Here is a 20,065-nt window from a genome sequence, read left to right on the forward strand (position 1 = left end):
ACCCAATCTTGAAAGATCACATTATGTCTCTATGTATAAAACATGCAGACGAAGAGGAGGTTGTTGGTTGCTGGGGTTAAGGACGGGAGCGCCCAGAGGTCTTTGTGGTGGTTAAACCGTTCTGTTGCTTGTGGCATTGGTTACATAGAAGTACACACTTGTTTTCCACACTGTACTACAGCTACAGAGACTGTAACCATTGAGGTGCCTAAAACAGGCAAATTTATAGAGACAGAAAGTAGCTTAGAGCCCTGGGCAGGCAGCTCAGTTGGTTAGAGTGTCATCCTGGTACACCAAGGTTGTGGGTTTGATCCTCCGTCAGGGCACTTTTAAGAATCAATCAAGCCCTGGCTGGTGTAGCTCAGTGGATTGAGCGTGGGCTGCAAACCAAAGCATCGCAGGTTCGATTCCCAGTCAGGGCACATGCCTGGGTTGCAGGCCACAGCCCCCAGCAACAGCACATGGATGTTTCTCTCTTTCTCCCTCCCTTTCCTCTCCAAAAAAAAAAAAAAAAAAAAAAGAATCAACCAATGAATGCTAAGTAATAAGCATTCTAAATAAGTGAAACAGTTTCTCTCTTTCCTGTCCTCTCTCTCTAAAATCAATACATTTTAAAAATTTTAATTTAATTAAAAAAATGTTTTAGCCCTAACTGGTGTGGCTCAGTTAGGCATCATCCTGCAAACTGGAAGGTCTCAGTTTTGATTCTGCTCAGGGCACATGCCTGGGTTGCAGGTCAGGTCTCAGCTGGAGATGTGCAGGAAGCACTGGCCCTGGGGTTCCCCTGGGTGGTGCAGGCCAAGGTCAGCCCCCACCTATGTTTTGCCCAAGACCACCCTTCATGAGCCATAAAGCAATCTGAGTGGCTGCTACTTGTACTGGGCTAGGAGATTCCCAGAAGCCAAGCCATGAATCTGGGCTGGCTGCTGCTAGTGCTGGTCTGGGGCTGAGTTCAGCTGTTGCTTGTTTGAGATGATTTAGGAAGCTGTGAATGCAGGAGCCAAGACCAGTTATTCATATGGAAAAGCAGCGTGGGTGGGTCTATAAGTTGGGTGGGGTGGAGTCTCGGGGGATCTCCGAGGTGGGGCAAACAGTGTTAGCCAGTTTGATGGAGTCTTAGATGTGGCACTAGCCTGACAGCCCTGTGGGGGGAGGGTTGAGAAAAGGGCCAATGGCCTCTGTTCTCCTCGATGCCACACACTTCACATCCTCCCAGTGTGCCACTGGTGCCCTTCCAGCTGCGACCCTGGCGCTGGAGCTCGGAAGGAGTGAGTCTGAGTAACTCCGTGTGTGGGTTCTTTAAGGGGAACTGTTGGGGCTCCAGCAGTTTCTTCCACCGACTCAATCCCTGATGTATTTTTGCCACCAGAAGCTGTGGGGGATTCTCTTCCTGGCCCTGGAACCTGCGCTGGGGGTCCTGGTGTGGGGCTGGGGCCCCTCGCTCCTGAGATACCCCTCCCGAATTTTTATCCGCCACATGTGGGTGAGAGAGCAGCCCGTTCTGTGTCTCCACCCCTCCTACCAGTCTGGGTGGACGTGGCTTTGTGCTTCTGTAGCTGCTGGACTTCATTCAACTTGATTTCTGACGGTTCTCAGTGATGGTTGTTCTGTAGTTTAGTTGTAACTTTGATGTGGTTATGCAAAGAGGCAAGCCATGTTTGCCTATGCCACCTACTTGACTGGAAGTTTTTGTATCTTTTCACTTAACTTGGGAATAGTTAAGGTTCCCTAGCTGGTGATCACAGTAAATACTTCTGGTCCAGTGGGCTCTGAAGATGCACATTTTTGTTTCGGTCAAAAGTGCCCACCAGAGGGCATCGTTTACCTGGGTTAGCCATAACATTCCAATTCCATTCCTTGAGAAACACTCAACCTTTAAAAAAAAAAAAAAAAAGATTTATTTATTTTTAGAGGGGAAGGGAGGGCAAAAGAGGGAGAGAAACATCAATGTGCAAGAGAAACACTGATCAGTTGCCACTCACACACCCCTAACTGGGGACCTGGCACCCAAGCCAGGCATGTGCCCTGACTAGGAATTGAACTGGTGACCTTTTAGTTTGCAGGCTGGCCCTCAATCCACTGAGCCACAGCAGACAGGGCAAGAAATATTCAACTTTTTTGGGTAGGATCTGTATGTCCTAAGCATGTGCTTTCCTCGGAAAAGTGGGCACTTGCTTGGACTCATCCACCCTCTTCCTCGGTTTCCATGGAAATTTCATACAAGGTGAGGTGGGGATTGAGGCTATGAAGTGCCCTTCCCATGGGTCTTAGCCACAGGCAAACCCCAGCTCTTGGACCTATGACCTACAGACTTCAGGGGCATGCTGTCTCCAGTGAGTGGCTCTCCTGGGCATCACTGCCCCCAGAGGTACTGTCCTGGCCCACAGTGTGAAATAAAAATAATATCAATCTATTGAGGCACTCGGAACCATGTAAAAGTAAAATATATAAATAGTTCACAACTCAAAAAATAAATGAGGAGAGAACGCTAACAGAAAAGATCTCAAATTAATGACCTCAGCATCTACACTAATTAGAAAAAAACCCCAGCAAACTAATCAAAAGAAAGGATATAGTAAGGTCAAAGTGAAAAATCAATGAAACTGAACAAGAAAGCAATAGAAAAAAATTATGAATCCAAAAGGTGGTTCTTTGAGATCAATAATAATTGACAAACCTCTGGCAAGGCCTACAAAAAGAGAAACAAGACAGAAATTACACCTACCAGGAATGAGAGGTGACCCCACTACAGACGCTACATATATTAAAAGGATAGTAAGGGAATATTATAACGAGCTTCATGCCAATGAATTCCAAAATTCAGATGAAAAGAGGACTCATTCCTTGAAAGACACAAACTGCCAAAAGTCACCCAAGAAGAAAATGACGACCTGAATACTCATGCATCCACGAAAGGGATTTAATTTGTAGTCGAAAATATTCCCAGAAAGAATTTTAGGCCCGGACGCCCTCACGGGGGAGTCCCACCAAACCCTAAGGAAATAAGTCATACAACTTTCACAAACTCTTACAGAAAACTGAAAAGAAGGGAATACACCCCAATCCCCCTGAGGTCAACATCACCCCCAAAGACGTTACAAGAAAACTGCAGACAGTATCCCCCATGGACAGAGGCGCGAAAATTCTAAACGAAAATTTAGCAAATTAAATACAATAATATATTCGAATGACACTATATCAGGAGGAAAAGGGGGCCGTGCTAGGAATGCAAGGCTGGCCTGACATTGGAACGTCACTCAATGCCATTGATCATCTGTCTCTTCCAGCGAAGACGGATCTCTGCTCAGTCCGTGATGGGAGAGGGCCGGCGTACTCACTCAGCCACCGGGGGTCACGCCGAGGGATGGGGCCACACAGGGGGGTCAACATTTGTCCCTACGTGACCCCCACCGCCGCCTCTCACCGCACGCGCCAGTCACTTCCGCCCGGCGCTCAGCCCCACAATGCCCCGGGCCTCGGTGTGGCCCCGCCTCCGCATGCTGGTCCCGCCCCCTGCGCCGAGTCCTCAGACTCGGATTGGTCTCTGTGGCTTCCGCCTTTTTGGTGGGCGGGGCCGCCGACCACCAGTCGCCACGGCGCGGAGCGGAGGTACCCTCGCTGAACTGCCCGGGGTTTGCGAAGTGCGGGCGGGCATGGAGAAGGCCGCGGCGGACACTGGCTCGTCGACTGGTGGCGGCGGCCCTGCAGGGTTGCAGACTCTAGAGGTGGAGGTGGCAAAGCTTCTTCCCTTCCTGGCTCCCGGGGCGCGGGCGGACTTGCAGGAGGAGGCAGCGCGGCACGTGCTGGCTCTGACCGGCTCGGGGCCGGGCCGGACGCTGCTGGCCAGCCAGGAGGCACTGCTGCGGGCGCTGGTCGACTTGGCGGCGGCCCCGGCCCCGGCCCCTGCCCGAGACGCAGCCCGCGCCCTGGTCAACCTGGCTGCCGACCCCTGCCTGCACGAGCCGCTGCTGGTGGCCGAGCCTGGGCTGCCTGCCCGCCTACTTGGGCGTGCGTTGGATCCGCAGTGGCCCTGGGCGGAGGAGGCAGCGGCGGTACTGGCCAACCTCAGCCGCGAGCCGGCGCCGTGTGCCTCGTTGATGGAGGCGCTGACGGCCGCGGAGCCGGGGGAGTCAGGCCTGGAGCGGCTTGTGCGCGCGCTTTGCACTCCGGGCTACAACGCCCGCGCGCCCTTACATTACCTGGGGCCAGTGCTCTCCAACCTCAGCCAGCGTCCCGCGGCGCGAGCCTTCTTGCTGGACCCGGACAGGTGAACAGCAGGACGCCCGTGGCCGGGGTGGGGTGGGGTGGGGTGGGGTGGGGGTGGAAGTGAGCAGGGACAGCACTGAGTGGTCCTTTCCTTCAGGTGCGTGATCCAGCGGCTGCTGCCCCTTACCCAATACCCAGACTCTACTGTGCGCAGGGGCGGGGTCGTGGGGACGCTGAGAAACTGCTGCTTCGAGCACCGTGAGTGGCGGTAGGGGCATTGCGGCGGCAGGCAATGGGGAGAGACTGGGCTCTAGAGCACCTCTGGACTGGCCCCCATCCCTGCTTCCCACCCAGGACACCACGAGTGGTTGCTGGGCCCCAAGGTGGACATTCTCCCCTTCTTGCTGCTGCCCTTGGCCGGGCCTGAGGAATTCTCCGAGGAGGAGATGGAACGTGAGTAGTCTGGTTGGGTCTGCAGGGCAGACCTGGCAGGAGGGAAGGCTGATAGTGGTGGCACAGGGAGGAAGTGTCCAGATCAAGCCCCTTCTGAAAACGTTTAGCAGCAAGCTGCTGAGCACAGATGAGGCTTGCAAAGGTGGGGTCTGGCCTGGCTGCCCAGCACAGGGGCCCAGTGACTCCCACATGCACCCCTAGGGCTGCCTGTGGACCTGCAGTACCTGCCGCCAGACAAGCAACGGGAGCCCGATGCCGACATCCGCAAGATGCTCATTGAGGCCATCATGCTGGTGAGCAGAGGTCCTGCTGGGGTAACCCCACCCCCAACGTATGCACGGCCACACTGACACCTGGCTGACCTCTGTCCTCTTTCAGCTGACAGCCACAGCACAGGGTCGGCAGCAGGTGAGGGACCAGGGAGCCTACCTGATTCTGCGTGAGCTGCACAGCTGGGAGCCTGAGTCCGATGTGCGGGTGACTTGTGAGAAACTGATCCAGGTGGGTGCAGGGTTTGTGGGGAACGGGGAGATGTTCACGGTATGCCAGCCAGCTGCTCACCTGCCTCCCTGCTGCAGGTGCTCATTGGGGATGAGCCAGAGCATGGCATGGAAAACCTGCTGGAGGTGCAGGTGCCTGAGGATGTGGAGTGCCAGCTGCAGCGGCTGGACCGCCAGGAGCAGGAGCAGTGCCAGCGAGAGCAGCAGGAGTGGGAGCTGGCTCCGGAGCCACAGGCGGAAGGAGATGCACCCACCTGAGGTCCCTGCAGCCCCAGCACACCTTTACTAGCCCATCGGCCCTGGCCTCCCAGACCAGGCCTTCCTGCAGTTGCCTCCAGGCCTCTGGGTTACCTTGCTGGAAGACTGTGTCCTGCTGAGAAGAAGCAGAGCTACACTTAAGCTCTGGGTTCATGCTGAGGGCTCTAGGGCTAATGCCCTTAAACATGGGAGGGTTGAGGGCACCTCCCTGTGCCCTGTTGCTTCCAGCAACGTTGCAGCTTGTTCAGAAGAGCACTGTTCAGTCCCAGCTGGCCAGGCCCTGGGGCTCGGCCAGTGGAGCCGTGAGGCACTTCTCAAGCATGGTGGCGGGGCCCGACAGGAAATTCGCAAACTGGAGTGACCACTAGAGCTTTCCAGTCCCAGGAGTGCTACAAGGGTCTGAGCCCAGGCACGCACCCGGTGCCAGCACTGCCCCTCCTGCCAGTCCCCCCAAGTCCCTCCATCTGGGCCCTCGGCTTACCCTCAGCCTCAGTGGGCCGACCCCTTGAGACCTTCACTATCTGCAGCCTGTCCTGGGGGTCTCCTAGAGCTGCACCCCTCCCAGCCTGCCCTTGGAGCACTGGCTGGGTGCTGCCTCCCCTTCATCCTCCGCTTTCCCACTTGACCTGTGCCCTGGCTCTGCCTGCACCCCTTGTCTGCACTAGACCCTGGTTCTCCGCAGCGCCACGTGTGGTCCCCCTAACTCTGCGGCACCCAAGCTGCCACTGGCAGGCTGTCTGTGTGGCCCCACCCCCTGTGCTCCTTGCCTGGGCCCCCCACCAAACCTAGTGCCGTCTTTGGTGCAGGGCCTGAGTGTTGGCCTCCCCCCAGGACCTGTGCTGTAGTGCAGGTTGGCTCCCCAGGGGTTCCCAGTGCCCCTGTTCTTTGTCCTCTGCCCTGTTCCCAAAGTTGGAGGTCTGCTCACTTGTGCTGTCCCATGGAGGCTGGGTGCTCCATGGGTGCTCTGCATCTCCCTCCACAGCCCCCCCCCCCGCCCCGCCCCATTAAAGCTCTGGCATGGAGGTGTGTGGACTCATCTTCCTTGGTGGTTCAGGAGCATCCCCAGTTTCCCCAGTGCTGGTGGGTTCAAACCTCTGACTCCACAGAATAAACGGTTTATCTGACCTCCACTCGGCGCACCCGCCTGCCCTCAGTTGACCTGGTAGAGCCCCAGCACATTCTGGGTGGTGCTCCTGGAGCACAGCGGAGGAGGCTGCCGTGAGGCGCCCACGCCCAGGTTGGCCATCGTGATGCTTTGGAGACCCAGCCTGGCAGAGCCCCCACCTCTGCTCCGGCTGGCATCTGGGGGCTCTGGCGCTGGGCCAGAGGTGCTCTTGGGGGTTCCCAGCTGCTGGGGGCGACGCAGCTGCAGGAGTGACCTTGGTGGCTCTGAGTCCTCTCTGGGCTCCCCTGGATTCTCTACTGTGGATCGCATTGGGGGTTCAGTCTGGGCACTTGGGGAGAGCCCACTTCCCCACCCCCAGGGCCCTGCCCCACCTGGCGAGGTGCTGAGCATGGTGCAGAAGGGCGCATGCCCAGTGGGCCGCGTCCAGCGGTGCCTGGCTGCCTGCTGCAGGTCCAGGCGCGCATGCGGGCGCAGCTGGAGCAGGGCCCGGATCAGGTCCTGGCACTCTGCGGGCGGAGGACTCAATGGCTGCAGCCAGTCCCCCCTCCACCTGCCCTCTTGCTTCCCCATCCTGTGCTCACTCCCCATCAACAATTACCAGAGCTTTGAGGGGTCTGCTGGAGGCCCTCCGCCTGTCACCAGTGGGCAGACAGGCATAGAGAGGCAAGGTCTGAGTTAGGTCCCACCTCAGTCCAGCCTCCCCCTCACTACAGTAGGCAGGAGGAGGGTGCCAGGTGAGGCTCCTCTGTTACCCCCTCCATGGCACAGAATGACCCTCTGACCCAGGTCCTCTGGGACTTGGGAAAGACTCGGTGGCGGCACTTACCTGGGGACAGGCCAGGTGGGAAGGTGGGGCCACGGCGCATCAGGAGCAGCATGCGGTGGGGCCTGCATTCCTTGAAGGGCAGCTTCCCGGTCACCATGGCATAAAGGATGACACCTCTGGGGACAGTGGCTCTTAAGGCACACCCCTCCCCCCGCACCCAGGGGCCTTGCTTCTGGGGTGGCTGGTGGGGTGGCACTCACAGGCTCCACAGGTCGGCCTGCTCCCCACTATACTTCTTGCTCATGAGGATCTCAGGGGCGGTGTAGGCCATGGAGCCGCAGAAGGTGCTCAGCAGTGCTTTCTTGACCCCCGACTGGCTGGCGAAGCCGAAGTCTGCAGGGGTGCAGGGCAGGCGGTTCGGCGGGAGAGGCGGCTATGTGGTGGGCCTGGGGTCCACTGCAGGGTGGGGTGGAGGCCTTCTGGGAGGGTTGGAGGTCAAGCCAGGCTGGGATCCCGTCTGGAGCAGAGCGGCGTGGAGGCTGAGGGTCTGGCAGGCATGCCAGTGCCAGCGTGTAGGGGCCTTGTGCAAGTGGGTGGTGGCTGGGGTCAAGAGTCAGGGCAAGCGGGCACAAGGGCAAGGGCTGGCCAGAGACTCACCCGTCAGCTTCAGGAGGCCTCGGTCATCCAGCAGGATGTTCTCACATTTTAGGTCCCTGCACGGGGAAGGGCAGGTGGGGCTGGGCCTGGGCTCGGGTCGGCCTCTCCATGCAGGTGGGGGTCAGGCCGGGCTGCTCCCTCACCGGTGCACGATGCCGGCACTGTGGCAGTGGGCTACTGCACTGACCAGCTGCCGGAACAGCCTGCGAGCCTCCTTCTCCCCCAGCCCCGGGCAGCAGCGGTGGTCCGACACCGAGTTGATGTGCTCCAGCAGGTCGCCACCGCCTGCCAGCTCCAGCACCAAGTAGGCGCGCTGGCTGTTGTGATAGGTCTCATAAAGCTGCACCTGCACGACGCCCAGCCGCCTGCTGCCACCACGAGGAGGGGCTGTGCGGTGCCCTGGGTTGGGGCGTCGGGATGGGGGCGGTGGTGGGCCTGGGGTGGGCAGCAGGTGAGGTGAGGGCTGGCACCGGGGAGGGGCAGGATGTTTGCAGGCTGCTGTGGGGTCTCTGCCTACCACATTCAGGTGCTTGTAGGTAGCGTTGAGTGACGAGATCTCACGGGGCAGGAACTTGCAGGAGAGCTCCACAGGGGCCTCAGCGGTGGAAATGACCTTGATAGCCACCTGCAGGAGCGAAGGGTGGCCGCTGTGTACAGACTGCAGCCCCTTGGGGCAGGGTGGGGCAGGACAGGTCCCTTGTCCTTTGTGCACAAGCCAAACTGGGCAGGGTAAGCAGAGTCCTGGGGGACACTGTTGTCCAGACACTTACATGCTCAGGTGTTCAAGGACTTGAAGTGGTCAGCCTGTGGGAGGGTGCAGGACTGGGAGGGAGCCGGGGCAGCTGGGAGGCACCCCAGTAGGGATGGACAGGGCCCCCTAGAGCTGGGTTGGACGTGTCCTGAGCCCAGGGCTACAAAGAGGAGGCGGGCAACCTCACCATGGTGTGGCGCTTGCCTTGCAGGTCAGAGGCCAGCTTGGGGTTGTGCTGCATGCGCTCCTGTGTGGCGTGGGCCAGGTAGACTTTGGAGAAGGCCCCGGAGCCAATCTTCTTGGCAGAGAGCAGGTAGCCCTTGTCCCTGCACTCACGCGCCTGCGCCATGAAGGTCTGCTGGTCCAGTTTCCGCCTGCCGCTGCCCTTCATGGAGAGCAGGGCACCGCAGAAGGGGCCAGGGCTGTCCCACTCAATGCGGGCTCTTGGGAGGGGGTGGGGTGTGTGGCTGAGGCCTGACTTAGGTCAAAGGGGCAGCGGGGATAGGGCCACAGGAGGCCAGGTGGGACCTGTGCCCCCTCGGGGCTGCAGCCACGTTTTGGAAGTCTTGCTGGGACTAAGGCAGAGACCGGGGAATGACCGAGGCTGAGAGCTCAGGGTGGGGCCTGACACAGTCAGGGACTGGTGCGGGGGCGGGGGGGGGGCAGGCTCCAGGAAAGCAGGGGCAGGTTCTAGAGCGGAGGGTTCTAGAATTGCGCTAGCATTGTGCCCTCAAAGGGAATGCCCGTGTCCTTCCTTCCGTCCCTGGGACCTTCCTGTCCTGAGAAGGTCTTGCTGGAACCAGCCCTTCCCTGCATGGGGCCCACTCTATGTGGTGAGAACCCCCAAATGCTGGAGCCAGGCTGAGGCCCCTGTGGGCCACCCTGGATGTGGCTGAACACGAAAGGCCTTCACGGAAGCTGGGCGTGGGGGGCGAGCCAAGCAAGGGCAGCGGGGTTTCTGCGGACACGAGGAAGGCGAAAGGCAAACGCACACCAGCAACAGTTTCAACTGCACTGCTCGTCCTTTGGGAGGGTCCCAAGGAGGCAGCTGAGGCCGAGTCGGGGTGGGCAGCACTGGCCTTCCTCTGCGGAGGCCTACAAGCTTGTCTTACCGGGGCCGAGGCCTGCTGGAGGACTTTCCCCCGAAGCCCCCTGAAGCCTTAAGGACATATCTCCGAGGCAAGCGAGGCCTCCAGCCTGGGCCCACCCCACACCCAGCAGCCCCAGTGGAGAGCAGCCATGGGGGCCTGCCTTGTCCTGTCCCCGAGAGTCTTCTGTGAGCCCCGTTACCGCGGGGAGCAGTGGGTGACATTCGCCGGGGCCTGCTGCAGGCCAGGTGCTGCGCGAAGCGGCTGTGGTGCTGCAGTTACCACCTCCCGCAGACCCCGCCCGACAGGCCCGTCCCAGGCAGGCAGTGCTTCTCCAGGATCTCAGATCAGAGCACGGCCAGGTGACGCCCATTTCACCGGTGACAGAACTGAGGCCCGAACGCAGTCTCTGCCAGGGGCTGGATAGCCCAGAGGCTGTGGACTGCTGTCCTGGGGGTGTCCCACAGGGCCTGGGTCGTGGTGGGGGCTCAGTGTCCGTCCCCCGCTGGGGCTCGCGGTGGCTGTGGTGTGCCTTGCTGCAGGAAAGGCCCGGGAATGCCCTGCCCAGGATGCTGAGGCTCATTTTCTCATTCCTGTTGGACTGGGAGCTGCTTGAGAGCAAGGCTTGTGTCTGCCCTTCCCTTGCTCCCCCACAGGCTGCGTCTGGCGCACTGCCTGGAATGTGGACAAAGTAACCAGTGTGCTGTTGACCTGCGGGTTAGGTAAAGAGCAACCACTGCAGGTATTCCCAGCAGAGGGGATTCCAAGCAGAGGGGATTTAAGGTGGGGCTGCTCCTCAGGTGTTGGAAGCACTGGAGAAGGGCCCTGTCTAGAGCCAGTACAGCACAAGGGAAAACCGCGGGGGTCTGCCCGAGGGTGGCTGTGCCATTGCCCACACCCCTCTCACTTCCCCAGCTCCCACCGTGGCACAGGCCACACCGGAGGCCGGCAAGTCAGTCACCAGCTCCGGTCTGCAGTCCGTCTTCCCTCCTCTTTCTTTGCACCCTAGGGCGTCCCTCCATCCCACGGGCACACCTTGAGTGCACATCACACGCTGAGCTTGGTGCTGAGCCCTTGGGAGCAAATCCTGGACACAGGCCTTTTGTAGAGCTTACTGTTGGGGAAGGGAAATTGGCATGAATAATTTAGTAAAAGTGAAATGACATCTGTGATGTGTGCTGAGCAGTTTGTGTGCTTGGGGACTGGAGTCCCGCCGAGGCTGGGCAGGGGGCAGGGCCAGCAGGACATGCTGGGCCCTGGCCATGGGGAACATGGTTAGGGCTTTGGCGGGAGAGCAAGCCACCCAGGTGTGAGTTTGGAAGAACCCTCCTGTCTCCCTCCCTGGCAACCTCCACGTGCCCTAATTAACCCCTGCCCCCTCCGGCCTGGTGGGATCAGGGTTGGAGGGCGAGGTTTGGTCTCTTCCCGAGAGGCCAGCTTCATCTGCCAGCCCCTCACTCAGCCACCTGAGTTCTGTCTTCCCCTACAAAAGAAACAGGCTGAAGCCCTTTTCTCTGTGAAGAAAAATGCCCCTCCTCCGAGCTGTCACCCTGCCCTCCTACTGACCCTGGGGTCCCACTCTGCCACCTTGCACCCTCGCCAGCAGCTCCCTGCAGACCTAACCTGCAGCAGGACGCAGACACTTACTACACTGTGGATGCGGTGCTGCTGAACACTTCCTTCTCCAAATGCGCTGTTCACTTCCTGAACGTCACTTTGTTTTCATTTGTGAACACGTTCAGGCGATTTCAGCGTCAGGGTCTTTGCAGGTGGCAGTGTCTCTACCTAGAACGCCGGCTGCTGTCCCAGCCCTCAGCCGCGCCCCCTTACAGCACGTCGTGTGTCCTATGGATCGTTTACCTGCTTATTGTCTGCCCTTCCAGATCCCAAGATCCTGAACGCAGAGACCTGCTCCTCTTCATTCCAAGGTGTACCCGCAGACTGAACACGCGCCTCCCCTGTGTGTGTGTGCACCTGTACGCGGAGGGGTCAGCGGCCCCGGGGTCTCCGGGTCCCTGTTGGGTGTTCACTGTGTGTGTACATGTGTGAGAGAAGTAGAGCATAGTGCCCGTGTGTCCAGGTCAGGTCCACCCGGCGTGTGTACCTGTTCAGGTGTGTGTTTGCAAGCAGGCCGGCCTTGGGCGCAATGGCGCGCCAAGCCCGCGTCTCTGAGGGGTCCCGCCTGTGTGGCTGTGTGGGGCAGTGTGTGTATCGTGCAGATCGTGGGGGTGTAAGTGTCCAATGTGGACACCGGGGAAGGTGAGAGAGGAGACCGCGCGCCCCGCGCGCAGGAAGCCTGAGCGTGCTCCCAGCGCCTGCGCAGTGACAGGCCGAACCCGAGCCGGAGCCCAACAGTCCGGCCGGGAGGTCCAGGGGCGACCCGGGCGGGGCCGAAGGCAAGGCGGAGTTTGCGCACTCCCGCTCGCTGGGGTTCGGTAGCAGTGGGCAGAGAGCGAGAGGGACGCGCCTCCGACCTATCAGCGCGGAGATCGCGTGGGGGCGGGCCCGGGCCGCCGCGCGCCGGGCCGCGGTTGGCCGAGGGCCGCTGGGGCGGGCTCAACGCGTGGCCCCGCCCAGTCCGGTTCGCGGCTGGGCGGGAGGGCTGATCCCGGCCGCTGCGGCGGCTCCCCTTCAGGTAACCGGTGGGCGGGGGCTGGAGACCCGCGGCGCCCACCGGGGCGGGCGCCCCTCGGGGAAGCCTGGGGCTGAGGCTGGACGGCACCGCGCTGGCCAGATCGCGCCGGAGGCTGAGTCAGGGGCGCCTCCCCAAGGTCACCAGGCTAGTGCGGCGAGCGTACCGGGCGTCGCGGGGCCGAGCCCGCCAGCCCGCCCTCCGCTCCCCAAGCTCAGGTGCGCCCAGGTCCCCGCGGGGCCTGTTCGCCGCGTCGCAACCCCGGAAGAGAGGCTCGGGAACCCTGCCGCTCGCCGCTTCCTCACGCCGGCGCGGGGTGCCCGGCCCCCTCCCGGGGTGGACGCGGGGTGCCCGGGCTCGTGCCCGCCTGAGCGCGGGAGGTCCCCTGTCCCAGCGCCTGCCACCTCCCTGGGGGCATGTGGTCCACGTTCCTGCTTCCCCCAAAGGAGACTCCGAGGGAGTTCCAAAGCTCGGGGTCGTTGTACTCTTTCCCTGTCCCTTTGACAGGGAAGGAGGTGAGGCCGAGTAGGGGGGCATTCGTCCGGAGTCACGAGGGTCCTCGGCCAGAGCGTGTAGGTGCTATAGTGGCGGGGCTGCGGGCAGCCCCGATCTCGGCATCGGTGAGAGCCGCGCGGTGCCTGGCCAGCCCGGGCCCCTGGGCCCCTCGGCCTGGATTTGGGTTCCGATTTTCCTGCAGCGCTGGCCCCGCGGCAGCGCAGCGTTAGGACCAGGGCTCCGTGGGCACGGGCGTTTCCCGCCACACTTGCAGAAGTTGCCCTTTTCCGGCGGCGGCGGGGGTGGGCGGCAGGGCAGGGAGAGGGCCTCAAGTGCGGTGAGGCCAGCACAAAGCACCCGGCAGGGTAGGAGGGGCGGAGGGCACAGTGGGTGGAGGAGTGGCCTTGCCCGGGGATGCAAGCTGGCGCTGCTGTCTGGTGGCAGAGCCGAGGGCGGTGGGGTTGAGGCTGTCTCGCAGGGGACAGCCTGGAGGCGGGGGCCACTTTGGAAGGGGATGTCGGTAGGTGCGGTAGAGGCCGCGGAGGAAGAGGCTGCGAGTGCACCGCAGGGTGTGAGAGGAAGGTGAGGAGCCGGAGGGGGTGGTGCTGATTTCTGGCCCAGATAGCGGAGTGCCTGGTGACACAGGAAGAGGTCAGGGGTGACCGGCTTCAGTGGCAGTGAGTGGTCCAGACGAGGAGGCCCAGGGGGCGCTGGGCCCCAGAAGACCACGGGGGATCATTGTCAAGGGGCAGACACCTCGGGGTGGTATGACTGTGACTTGTGGCACCTGCAGTGACAGCCCTGGCAGCCAGGGGTTCTGGGGAGCCGTCCTGAGCAGGTGCGCAGGTGTGTGTGGTCCTCTCTGGTGTCACCGTGGAACCCCATGAAGTCCAGCTGTCTTGGTTTCATTTTGTCTTTTGAAAAGATTTTATTTATTTATTTTTAGAGACAGGGAAAGGGAGGGAGAAGAAAGGGAGAGAAACACCAATCCATTGTCTATCCCTCGCCCCCAACTGGGGACCTGGCTGGCAACCCGGGCATGTGCCCTGACTGGGAACTGAACCAGCGACCTTTCGGTTTGTGGGATGATGCCCAATCCACTGAGCCACACCAGTCAGTGTTACCTTGTTTTGGTTACCTTGGCACCACTGTGTAGACTGCCATGGCTCGTTCAGAGCGGGATCTTGCTGTTCTCACTCCTCCAGGACGCTGGTGGGTCAGAGGGGGAGCCCACGGGGTGCGTGCGTGCCCATCACGGCTGAGCCATGTGACTGGAAGCAGGTATCTGCTCTCAGCTTTCAGACCCAGGGTCCTCTGAGGCCCAGGTGAGCATCAGGTTGCCGCCTGTCTGTGACCAGCAGCCCTGCATCTCTGAGCCCCTCCGCCGGCTCTCACTGGACCTCCTGCAGGTGGGGGCTCTGGGAGCGCCCTGTGGCTTGAGTGCACTCCTGGCCAGTGTGCTGGGGATTCTGGCTGCTGGCTGCCGTGAAAAATGTACCTTCTTCTTCAGGGAGCTGGAGGGCCACCTGGCTTTGGGGGTTTGCCCACGGACTCAGTGACACAGCTCGGTTGGCTGTGTCAAGTGGCAATGCTCTCAGAGTCCTGTGACCCTTGAGCAACAGCCCAGGCTCCTGCCGGCGACTCTGAAGGAGCTTCCGGCTCTGGCTGCCTTGTTGGAGGGCGAGTAGGGGGGGGCCTGCTGTGTGGGTGGGGCATCCCCGTGGCCTGCCCAACTCATCCTGACTTCCCAGCCTCCCTGCCCAGACTGGCCCTGCACACAGACTCTCTCGCCTCTGGTGGGTGTGGCCTCGGGCTCCCGGCAGTTGACCCAGTGACTGTGTTTGCCCATCCCCCGTCCTGGGCAGCGGTAATGTGCTGGGACAGAGCCTGGCAGGCATTTACGAAATGCAGTTCAATGCCCGGCCCAGCCCAGGTGAGTGAGGAGGAAGCCGGTTCTCACTCACGTGTCTGCTGCAGGGAGGGAGGACCTGCCCCCGGGACCTGGCTGGAGAGTGGAGCTGGCGGGGGCGGCGTCCTGCCCCACCGCTAACTAGCTGCTGGCTAACAGTGTGTTCCTCGGAACACACATGGCTTCCCACGTGGCCATGCTGGCCGGACAGTCGGTAGCTGTACCTTCCTGCAGGACACAGGGCCTCCCAGGCCCTCCCCCTGGGCAGTGTGCACCTGGTTTTGCCATCAGCAGGCTCACAGCATGGCCGCGGGGAGCAGGGTGCTGCCATGGCCCTAGTGTCCCGCATCAGTGCACAGACTGCCTGGCCTGGGGCAGGGCTGACAGGACCTGGCAAACCAGCCTTGCTCAGCTGTGTCTTTCTTTCTTTGTTTGTTTATAAGAGATTTTATTTATTTATTTTTAGGGGGATATTTTATATTTAGAGAGAGGAAGAGAAACATCAATGTGTGGTTGCCTCTTGCACGTCCCCCACTGGGGACCTGGCTGGCAACCCAGGCCTGTGCCCTGACTGGGAATCGAACTGGCGACCCTTTGGTTCGAAGGCCGGCGCTCAGTCCACTGAGCCGCACCAGCCAGGGCTCAGCTGTGTTTCTCTCCAGAAGTTTTATAGTTGTTTTTTTTGTTTTTGTTTTTTAAGACTGTATGTATTTATTTCTAGACAGATCGGAAGGGAGGGAGAAAGAGAGGGAGAGAAACACTGACTGGTTGCCTCTCCCACCCCCGCAACTAGGGGCCAGGCCCGCAGCCCAGGCCTGTGCCCTCCCCGACGGGGAAGCAGACCCGTCACCCTGTGGTTCGCAGCCTGGTGCTTGGCCCGCTGAGCCACACCAGCCAGGGCAGAAGTTTTCTGGTTTTACATTTTACACTTAGGTCACGAGTCATTCTGACTTCTTGTGCGTGGTGCAAGGTGCCGACTGCAGTTCGTTGCCTCGTACACGGACGCCCAGGTGTCTGGCACCGTCTGTTGGGAAGTCTGCGCCCTCTCCACTGAGTGGCCCTCGGGGCCCCCGCGCCTTTGCTGAAAATCAATCGTAAGTGAGGTAGCGTCAGTCTTGCAATTTTCTTTTGTCAGAGTTGTTTTGGCTGCTCCAGGTCCTCTGCATTTCCACGTGGATTTTAAAATCAGCCTGTCACTGTCTGCATAAAGCCTGCTAGGGTTCCCACTGGGCATGTGGTCGACCTGTAGATTCCTTTGGGAAGAAGTGGTGTCTTTGCTCCGTGTATCCATTTCTTTTCGTTTTCTTTAGCAGGTTGCATCAGCGTGTGAGGTTGTGGTGCGCTGTGTACCCCACTCATCAGATTTACCCCTAACCATTTCACGGTCTTGCGCCCTGTGACCTCGCCGGCTGACTCACTGACTCCAGTCTCCGTGGTGGACGCCGTAGGGTTTGCCACGTAAATGATCGCTTCACCTGTGATTAAAAGCCGTTGTACTTCTTTTTCAACTCGAATGTCGTTTTTCTTTTCTTGCCTTGTCGCACTGACGCGACCCTCCAGTGTGGGGGTCGGTGGACAGACGGGGCGAGCGGGGACACCCTCGCCTGGGCCCCTGCCGGCAGGGGCGGCGTGTCGACTTTCGCCTGAAGGCCGAGCTGTCGGTTTCCCCAAGGTGCAGCCCGTTTTTATCGTCAGTGGACGTCGGGTTGCGACAAAGGCTTTCCTGCCTTTACCGGACGATTGCAGGTGCCCCTCGACGTACCCAGCAGGGGTTTCGCCCGATAAGCCCGCCGGCAGGGGGAAATGCTGTAAGCCGAACGGTGCTCTGAGCGCCGCACTGCAGGGTGTCCGTGGTTTATCCCTGTGCCCCCGTGGCGGCCCCGGTGCCGGGCTCGCCGCCGCTGCCCCGCACCCCACCAGAGGACTGTCCCACATGCCACTAGCCCCAGAAAAGTCCACCGTGAAAAGTTCTGAGCACCGTTTCTGCTGAACACACGCGCTGTTGCGCCCTCGTAAGGTTGGAAGGTTGTACATCGAGCCGTTGTAAGCCGGAGGCTGTCTGCGTACGGTCTCTCTCTTCCGGTCGCTGCTGCGAGTTGCACCGGCCGCACCTAACGCCGCTGAGCCTTGTGCTCACGGGGCAGCCCCGCTCGGTCACGACCCAGTGTCCTTTCTCGCACGTTGCTGTATGTGGTCTGACAAAGCACTGTTCAGAATTTTTGCATTTGTGCCCACGACGGGTGTTGGTCTACCGTTTTAGTTGTTGTTTCGACATTACCTCATCCCCGGCTTTGTTGTCACTGTAGGGCCGGCCTCGTAGAATCGGCTGCTAAGTGTTCCCTTACGTTCAGTTTTCCTGGAGGAACTTGTGTGGACTTGGTCTTACCTCTTCCTTATGCATACAGGGAGGTGTCGGAATCTCTTACTGTGATTTAGATTTGTGCACTGTCCTTGCATTTTTGTTAGTTTTGGCTCAGTGTGTCTTGAAGCTCTGTTATTGGGTGCATAAGTGTGTGGGGCTGTGCGTCTCTGAGATCCACCTGGTCTGGTGCCAGCGCAGACGCTCCGGCCTTCTTACGACTGGGGCCGGCCGCGTCTTCTTTTCCCCCTTCCACCGCGACCTCCTTATCCAATACAGCCAGTGTTGCCTATGGTTTCTCTTTTTTAAATTAACTAACGAGAGAGAGAGAACAGTGAGTGGTTGTTTCACTTACCTGTGCATTCGTCGGTTGTTCTTGCACAGACCTGATGGAACCCACGGCCTTGGCACGTCGGGATGACACTCTGACGGACTGAGCCGCGAGGCCAGGGCGCCCGTGGGCTCCCGCACACACGAAACACAGTCACAGCAACGGTCCGAATGTGCTTGTCCGCGAGTTCTCTCTTCTGCGTCACCTCTGGTCAGCTCGCACCCCCTGGCTCAGCCTCATCATGGCTTGTATTTCGTTTTATTTTTTGCCTGTTGGACTGCCTGGTAATTTTTAATTGGTTGCCAGACCTTGCTGTTTTACCTGGTTGGGTGTTTCCGTGTTCCTCTCATTATTCGTGAGCCTGGTGCTGGGACGTGGCTGAGTTGCTCGGGAACAGTGGGGTCCTTTCGGGTCTTGCTTTTCGCTGTGTTAGCTGAGGCCAGGACGGCGCTCAGTGTGGGGCTCACCTCACTTCCTCACGAGGCAAATCCCATTTGCACTGCCTCCCCGCGGTCCTGGGAGTTGGGGTGTTTCCCCCTCTGGCCCTGGGAGCTCCAGGGGTGTTTTTCTGCTCACCCGTTTGGGTGGCTCTTTTCCCGGCCTTGGGTCCTTGTCTCCTCCTCCTCCTTCTTCCTCCTCCTCTTCTTCTTCTTTTTAAAATTTTTATCTATTTACTTTTAGAAAGATGGGGAGGGAGGGAGAAAGGGAGAGAGAGAGAGGGAGAGAAACATCTATCGGTTGTGTCTCACGCGCCCCCATCTGGGGGCCTGTGCCCTGACTGGGAGTGACCCTGTGACCTTCTGCTTTGCAGGCTGGTGTCCAGTCCACGGAGCCACACCAGCCAGGGTGGGTGGTTTCTTTTCAGACACGATGTCGTATCAGTTTCCTGTGGCTGTTGTAACCAGTAAGCACAGAAGTGGCGGCTTAAACGGCAGACACTCATTATCTAAAGTTCTTGAGGTTGGCAATCTGCCCTGGACCTCACCGGGCTGAGACCTGGGGCCGTGGGGGCTCCGGGGAGGAGCTGTTTGCTGCTCTGTGGGGCTGTTGGCAGAACTGTGTCCTTTGTGTGGGGGGGACCCGAGTCCCTGCCTGCTGGCCGGCTGCAAGCCGAGGGACGTCCCAGCTTCTACAGGCCCCCCTCCCCCGTCCCCAAAGCCAGCGTGGCCCGGCCTGTTGCGTCCTTCCTGGGCTCCGGACGTCTCCTCCCCCAGCTGGGACAGGTTGTCTGCTCTTGAGGACTCGTGTAATTGGGCTGGCCTCACCCACACAGTCCAGGGAGCCCCACCTCTGTCTGTACGCCGATCCCCTCTGCCGTGCCGCATAACAGCCAGGGTTCTGGAGAGGAGGGCGTGGGCATCTCTGGGAACATGATCGTGCTGCCCCGCCCCACTCTGCCCAGTGGAACCGCCGAGTGGCCGGGGGACCCTGTGCAGGTCGCTGGGGCTCTCTCTGGTCCTGGAGCCTGCAAAGTCCAGCAGGACCTGCGTCTTCCGAGGCTCTCAAGTCCACCTCCTCAACTTAGGTGCTTCGCCGTTGGGCCTGAGTGTGCCCTCCAGGCTCCCTGTCCTTCTCTCCGGGTGTCCGTCCCCTGCCAGCTGCAGTCCATGTGCTCTGTCCGGTCTCCCGGTTGTCTGGCTGGGGGGGCAGACTGGCCCCTCACTCCCGTGGGCAGGGGCGGGGAGCTGACCGCTCTCGGGCTTCCTTGTCCCCGTGTGCCCCTGTCTGAGTCGGGGGCGCGTGGCTGCATGCACCCCCGTCATCCCGTCCGGCTGGGTGCCGCTGGAGCCGGTTCAGCGCCCACCGTGCGGCAGACACTGGAGACAGAGCCTCTGCCCGGGGACAGGCGCCCCCTCCCCCTCCTGGATGCAGGCCGGGGCCAGGGCTCAGGGTCTGGCTTCCGGGCGACGGCGTGCCTGCCTTGGAGAAAAGCGTGCTCTGAGTTCTGCGGGCTCTTTCTGGACCCTCCTGCCCGCCTGATGGCCGCGGCGCCTGGGGCGTTGCCTCCTCCCGGCTCGGCCCCGGACGGAACACGTTCTCACTTCTTGTTTTCCGTGTCGCTTTTAGATGCTTTCCAGGAAGGAGGCGGAAACACCCCGCAGATGCCACCCTCTTCAAACCAGAGCCTCTCCCATCTGCCTCCTGTCTGCCTGGGATTCCTAGAAGTGTCTGGTCTGCCAGGTTTATCCTTCTGGTTTCCTGGGGCTCTCGCGGGCTCCTTCTCCCAAGGCGCGCCCCTCTCCTGTCCTTTCACGGAGTCCACGGTGCGGGGCGAGTGCGTGGGGCCCGCCTGCCCCCGTGAGCTGGGGTGCTCACCTATTTGGAATTCCCCACCGTCGCGCGGTTTTCCGCTCTGCTCTTCCCGGCATGCACTGCCACCGGGTCGGGCGGACCGCGGCGCGTCCCCTGTACTGCCTTGGTCCTCTCGGGGAGGGAACGCAGGGACAGCGGGCCCCCCCGGATTATCAGGGACAGGAGTGTCAGGAAGCAGGTGGCGCCACAGGGAGGGTCCAGGCCCGCTGACCTCACAGCTC

The 20,065-nt window shown here is 60.5% G+C and overlaps 3 protein-coding genes across 7 annotated transcripts in view; 2 read left to right on the plus strand and 1 right to left on the minus strand.

Annotated features, from left to right (window-relative positions):
* The first annotated feature begins 2,885 nt into the window (after nucleotides 1–2,885).
* HGH1 (HGH1 homolog) lies at nucleotides 2,886–7,096 on the plus strand. Its single transcript, XM_028533765.2, has 6 exons — nucleotides 2,886–4,267; nucleotides 4,364–4,464; nucleotides 4,561–4,659; nucleotides 4,861–4,952; nucleotides 5,038–5,160; nucleotides 5,238–7,096. The coding sequence occupies exons 1-6, from the start codon at nucleotides 3,465–3,467 to the stop codon at nucleotides 5,415–5,417; spliced, it is 1,398 nt and encodes a 465-aa protein (XP_028389566.2). The 5' UTR covers nucleotides 2,886–3,464; the 3' UTR covers nucleotides 5,418–7,096.
* Nucleotides 6,568–10,968, minus strand: LOC114514563 (testis-specific serine/threonine-protein kinase 5-like). Its single transcript, XM_028533762.2, has 8 exons — nucleotides 8,905–10,968; nucleotides 8,484–8,591; nucleotides 8,110–8,312; nucleotides 7,967–8,022; nucleotides 7,570–7,702; nucleotides 7,370–7,485; nucleotides 6,915–7,049; nucleotides 6,568–6,839 (listed from the first exon to the last, which is right to left on the minus strand). Exons 1-8 carry the CDS (start codon nucleotides 9,106–9,108, stop codon nucleotides 6,568–6,570), a joined length of 1,227 nt encoding a protein of 408 aa, XP_028389563.1. The 5' UTR covers nucleotides 9,109–10,968.
* A 1,355-nt stretch (nucleotides 10,969–12,323) lies between these two features.
* MROH1 (maestro heat like repeat family member 1) overlaps nucleotides 12,324–20,065 on the plus strand; it is a 42,593-nt gene continuing 34,851 nt past the window's right edge. For 3 of the 5 annotated variants that reach the window (XM_036031579.1, XM_036031581.1, XM_028533701.2), the window contains exons 1-2: nucleotides 12,362–12,440; nucleotides 19,599–19,703. The gene's annotated coding sequence lies outside the window, so the exon portion shown is untranslated. Of the gene's footprint in view, nucleotides 12,441–12,509; nucleotides 12,656–19,598; nucleotides 19,704–20,065 lie in introns of those variants that run through there. The other 2 variants (XM_028533700.2, XM_036031580.1) reach the window with 2 other exon arrangements.

This window comes from Phyllostomus discolor, chromosome 7 (genome assembly GCF_004126475.2).
Source record: "Phyllostomus discolor isolate MPI-MPIP mPhyDis1 chromosome 7, mPhyDis1.pri.v3, whole genome shotgun sequence".
Classification (NCBI taxonomy): Eukaryota; Metazoa; Chordata; class Mammalia; order Chiroptera; family Phyllostomidae; genus Phyllostomus; species Phyllostomus discolor.